This window comes from Monodon monoceros, unplaced genomic scaffold (assembly GCF_005190385.1).
Source record: "Monodon monoceros isolate NGI ecotype Baffin Bay Population unplaced genomic scaffold, NGI_Narwhal_1 Super_Scaffold_21, whole genome shotgun sequence".
Taxonomy (NCBI): domain Eukaryota; kingdom Metazoa; phylum Chordata; class Mammalia; order Artiodactyla; family Monodontidae; genus Monodon; species Monodon monoceros.
Window position 1 is genome coordinate 165,375,582 of NW_021703778.1, and position 5,573 is coordinate 165,381,154.

The 5,573-nt window shown below is 53.0% G+C and overlaps 1 protein-coding gene across 1 annotated transcript; it reads right to left on the bottom strand.

Annotated features, from left to right (window-relative positions):
• Nucleotides 1–1,366: 1,366 nt before the first annotated feature.
• On the bottom strand, nucleotides 1,367–5,301 carry TCL1A (T cell leukemia/lymphoma 1A). The gene is made up of 3 exons (XM_029237164.1): nucleotides 5,182–5,301; nucleotides 1,809–1,979; nucleotides 1,367–1,423 (listed from the first exon to the last, which is right to left on the bottom strand). The coding sequence occupies exons 1-3, from the start codon at nucleotides 5,299–5,301 to the stop codon at nucleotides 1,367–1,369; spliced, it is 348 nt and encodes a 115-aa protein (XP_029092997.1).
• Between the last annotated feature and the right edge of the window lie 272 nt (nucleotides 5,302–5,573).

Below are 5,573 nucleotides of genomic sequence, written 5' to 3' on the forward strand. Positions count from 1 at the left end.
CAAAGTAAAAATATATATACACTAAATTCACGAATATTCTTTCCGTTTCAAATATTCTTACTCAGTGACCATCTGCTCCCGCTTCTCTCCACTAGAATCTGGGTCAAGGATAGAAGCTGGTCCGGCACAAAGTTAGATGAACTGTCTTACATTTAATCAACCAACATTACAAAGTGTTCACGCTACATACAACTTCATAACATCCAGGTCTGTGGGCACCTGTAAAACAGGGGGACCTCTAACCTCTATCCTTCTACAGGTGGGCAACCCGAGGTCCCGTCCACAGTGCTCGCCTGTCCAGACTCCTGCCACATCCCAGGCTGGGGATCACTGACCGGCAGGCTTCTGGGTCCTGAGCACAGACCTGGGCCCTCCTCAGGCCTTCACTCGAGGCTGCTGGGGCAGGGGGCGCTGGCCGAGGTGTGGTCATGTGTGGGCCGGCACCACAGGAGACAGCTGGTCCAGGGGCTCAGAGACCAGGCTCAGGCGAGTAGGTCCCCATCCCCTATGGCCGGAAGGACACAGAGCTGAGGTGACAGAATGAGAAGCAGCCCAGGGCATTCCGGATGTGACACTAGTTGCTGGGAGGGACAGAACGGGGACAGAGGCTGAAGACCATCGGGCTGCTGAGAAAGCCGGAGACACGGGTACGGCGGGGCAGGAAGAGGAAGCTGTACCCACACACAACCTCTCCGGCAGGCAGGTCCGGTGTGGGGGGCTCATCCTCTGCCCGTCCTTCCCCTCCTGGACCTGGGTGTGGCGGAGCAGGACACACAGGGCTGGTGCACGAAGGTGAACGCAAGCACGAACATCGCCGTGGCAGGCTTGGGGCTCAGGGGGCAGGAGGAGATGGGAGCTGCAGGACCTGGGACAAGAGAAGACAGGGTCAAGGGCAAAGGGGAGGAAGGGGCAGGGTGCGGGGTGGGCAGGAGTGGAGCTGCCGGGAAGAGTCTGGACGGGCGAGCTGGGTGGTCGGTGCTGGTCTCCAGAGCCGAGGCCTTGCGTCGGAGCCAGCAGCTTGGTGTCGGAAGACCCAGATCTGAAACCTGGCTCTGTGATCTGGACCAGTCATTGTGCCTCTCAAAACCCCTTTTTATAACCTGTAAAGTTAATACTACCCAGCTTGGTTGATGCGATGATCAAGGGACAGTGCCCACACCTGTGAAGCACTGTGCAGCTGTGTGCCCCTAATATTAAGGGGGCCTAAAAATGATTGGCTTCTGAGGTGTTAAAGGAGAGAGCCTGGGTCCCCCACCCTGGGGACCGTCGCAGGGCAGCGCAGTCGGGGGGTGGGGGTCAGTTCTGCCTTCACGGAAGGCAGGAGGGGCGTACCCTCTTCTTGACCTGGCCCCGGGGGCTCACCTCGTCACTCATACTCTGGGTCTGCCATCTGCTCCAGGAGCATGTCCTCCGTGTCGCCGAACTGTGAGAGAGAAGGAGCTGGAGGCCAGAGTCCGGGATTCTCCTTCCCCTCCCGGCCCCAGGGCTTGGAGGGGCAGGCGGGAACTTGTATGGGGGGGACCCCAGGGGCCCCTCCTCCCACCAGCCTTCACCCTGGGACTGCCCGCCACAGAGGCTCCTGCCACCCAGGGGCTTCCGCTGGAGACCCCCGAGGGTGGTTGGTCATTTGCTTCTAATGTCTCTCCAATCTGGTCCTTTAAAAATCTGCACTTGTAAAGTCCCTCCATTTTTTTAGCTTCTGGTACAGAAATGGAGGGAACAGATAGACCACAGAGGCCAGACATGGGGGAAGGGGAGCAGGGCCACCCACGATGACCTGATGGGTCCCCGGAGAAGCACACACTTGCCTCGATGTGGTATACTATGCGCCAGAAACTGGAGTCTGAGCCTCGGTACCTTCTTCCAGGGTAGAGCTGCCACATGACGGGCAGCAGGTATGGGCCCAGCTGGCTGGGGCACACAGGCTCCCCCAGGGGGACATCTTCCTGACGCATGAGGACTTGGAGGCTACTTTCTAACTGAAGAGAAGAGAAGGGCAGGGCACACCTTCACGGTCCTGCAGGCACAAATACCCATGGTCCATCCTGCCACCCACCCAGCCCAGCCCGCATCTAAGATGCTGGTGGTCACTGTTCCCAGAAGCTCCAATCCCTAAGCCAGGCACGCTCCTCTCAGGGACTCTGGCTGGGCCGAGATGACCAGCACTCGAATGGGTCTAGATACCCAGACAGGGCCACAAAAGGTCCACTTCGTGACAAATGCCTAGTTGCCGGGGTATGCCATGGGGCCCCGGAGCTTCTGTAACTATGGAGTCTGGTGCCTATTTCAGCTGATGGGGGATTTTCTTGGATTCTTCTTTATCACACAACCTCTTTTAAACAAGATCTCCCCAGACCCCAGAATCAGGTGACAGCCCACTTGTCACCATCTCCGCCACCGTTCCTGTTTCATCGCCTCTCGCTGGGCTACTGTGACAACGGCCCAACTTGCCGCCTACTCGGCCCTGTGGCCACAGCCGAGACTCAGCACCGCAGCCAGGTGTGCACCTAAAAATCACGTCACTCCCCTGCTGGCTGCCCTCCGACACCTTCCAATCGCAGGCAGATGAACTGAAATCTTCACCGTGGCCCGAAGGCCCCCAAGAGCGGCTCCCTGTCTCTCTCACCTCCTTCTGTTCCATCCTGGACCCTCCACCCATTCCAGCCACACAGGCCTCCTCGCAGTGTCTGGGATGTGCACACGCCCAGAAATCTCTCACACCTGCTGTCCTCTGCCTGGAACATTCTCCCCTAAATCCATGAAGGGCTCATACCCTTTTTTTAAGGCAGGTCTCTGCTCAAATGTATGTCTATAAATACAAACGTCAGCAAAATCCAACTTTTATGATATACATAAGAGGCATGTCCCAGATGTCCAGAAAGGTTTCAAAGAAAATGATGGGCAAAGTGTGGCAGGCACATGCAAATTAAAACTCGGGAGGGGAGGGCTTCCCTGGTGGCGCAGTGGTTAAGAATCCTCCTGCCAACGCAGGGGACACGGGTTCAAGCCCTGGACTAGGAAGATCCCACATGCCGCAGAGCAACTAAGCCCGTGCGCCACAACTACTGAGCCTGCATTCTAGAGCCTGGGAACCACAACTACTGAAGCCCACGAGCCTAAAGCCCATGCTCTGCAACAAGAGAAGCCACCACAATGAGAAGCCCATGCACTGCAACGAAGAGTAGCTCCCGCTCGCCACAACTAGAGAAAGCCTGAGCACAGCAACGAAGACCCAACACAGCCAAAAATAAATAAATTAAAAACAAACAAACAAACAAGAAAAACTCTGGAGAGGACTAGCCTGAAGACCTCACCCCACTACCCCACTCATCCTTGCCTGCCCTCCCACTGTAGTTATCCTACAGAACTTACCACCGGCCTCAATTAGTGTGCTGTCCTTCTCCCCCAGCAGAATGTCAGCTTCACAAGCAGTGAGATTTAATCACATTCACTGCAAAACCCCACAGCCTAGAATCCTGCTTGGCATAAAAATTGGACTCTTATCTTTGTTCAATGATTATTTTTCCAAAGTGGAAATAGCTTTTCAAAATTTTTGTCTATGAACTAAATTAGAACTCACTGTTAAAAAATAATTCAGATCATCCTGCAAGGTGTAAGTGTGAAAATCACCATTCTTGCTGTGTTAGCATATAACCTTCCATATCCTTTAACCATTTTACGTTTGTTTATTCATCTCTCTCTTGTTGACTTATGTAAATCTTTACATATTAAGAATACTGGTCCTTTAAGTTATGTGGGGAAATTCCTGCCCCATGGTTTGCTAAGGGGTTATGTTTTGTCCAGAATTTATAATGATTAGGTGAAAAACTCTGCTTCGCAGTTTCAGCATCATGTTGAAGAAGATATGTCCCAACCAGAGATTAAAAAAAGATATTCACTTAAATTTTCCTCAAATACTTGACTTACAGTGAATATTTGACTTGATTTTTAAAAGTATATATATGGGGCTTCCCTGGTGGCGCAGTGGTTGAGAGTCCACCTGCCAATGCAGGGGACACGGGTTCGTGCCCCGGTCCGGGAAGATCCCACATGCCGCGGAGCGGCTGCGCCCGTGAGCCATGGCCGCTGAGCCTACGCGTCCGGAGCCTGTTGCTCCGCAACGGGAGAGGCCACAACGGTGAGAGGCCCGTGTACCGCAAAAAAAAAAAAAAAAAAAAAGTATATATATGTATATAAATATGTATTTCAAACTCTTAAAAGCCAATAAAGATGCAAAGTTTAGATGGTGGTTATGACTCTGGAATCCCAACCCCATTACCTACAAGCAGCACTACTTTGAACAGATTTACATTTTTACGCCTCTGTTTCCTCATCTATAAAATGGGAACACAGTCACTCTCAGTAACTTTTAGCTGTCCTGCTATTACATTACATAAATGTTCTAATACGACATTTAAATTTTTCTTTTATACGTTCTTTCTTTGGTTTATATATGGAAAGTTTCAACATTTTTCACCTAAGTTTGAGGAAATCCATGCTCCGATGGAAAGTGCTGTAAGAGAGTTGTATTTCTTAAAAAAAGAAAAAAAATTAAATATCCATCTTAAGGCATTACACATAAAACAAAGTCAAAGTCTATTCAACACTGGCTTTTATACTACTATATACCTTGTGAAGTTTGTTTCTTCCAAAGCATAGAGGAGGTATGAAATATTCCAAACTCTATAGCAGTGCTTCCCAAACTTGGTTGACCATAATCTGTTGAGGGTTCTTTCAAAATACAGATTTCTGGGGCTCATCTATGGAGATTTTGATAATTGGCCATGTGTGTGAATCACTTACTTTGGAGATTATTCCCATCTTATGGATTAGAACCCTGAGGCCCAGAGAAGTCCTATTTTACTCAAGATCATATTCATACACTCCAGACACACTGGGTCCCCATTCTTTGGCCAACGTGCCTCTCTCTGTGTTTCTCCCACCCTCCTTTCTGGCCCGGAGAACTTCTCACCCTTGCGCTCAGTGCAAAGTGGTTTCATCTGTGAGTCCCCGGCCGCCCTGGGTGGACCTGCCCTTCTGAGCCTCCCCGCCGCCCTCGCCCTGCGGCATGTGAGGGGCTCCTCCAGGGCCTGCACGGCCTGGGGCGACCCGGCTCCAGAGCCCGGGCCACGGATGGGACGCCCATGCTGCCCCGCGCGCCCGACCCCAGAGCGTCTGTACCTCGATGGTTACGGGCAGCCACGTGCGCTGGTTCTCGTCCACATACACGGCCTTTTCCCAGATCCACAGGTGGTCCGGGTGCAAGGCCGTGTGCGCCCTGAAGAAAGGGAGCTCGCCCATGGTGACGCGAGCGGTCTAGGAAGCAAGGATTGGAGCCTCTCCGGGCTTCTCGCTAGTCCACGGGCTGCGGAACCTCGATGCTTTATAACGGGACGGTGCGCGGGCGCCCCCACGCGGCGGGGCGGGAGGAGGGCGGGGCGGGAGGCGGGCCGTGCCGAAGCGACAGGATCTGACCCTGCACCGAGGCCTGCCTTGTGCCCTGAGACCCTGGCAGCGTCTAGGAGCGCAGATCCAGCCCCACAGACCCAGGACTTCCTCCATACTCACCGCCA

Coding starts and splice junctions, on each gene's coding strand:
- TCL1A (XM_029237164.1), bottom strand. CDS start 5,301: ATGGGCGAGCTCCCTTTCTTCAGGGCGCACACGGCCTTGCACCCGGAC. Junction 1,980..5,181: donor GGCTGCCCGTAACCATCGAG/GTACAGACGCTC, acceptor TCTTCTCTTCAG/TTAGAAAGTAGCCTCCAAGT. Junction 1,424..1,808: donor GCATAGTATACCACATCGAG/GCAAGTGTGTGC, acceptor TCTCTCTCACAG/TTCGGCGACACGGAGGACAT.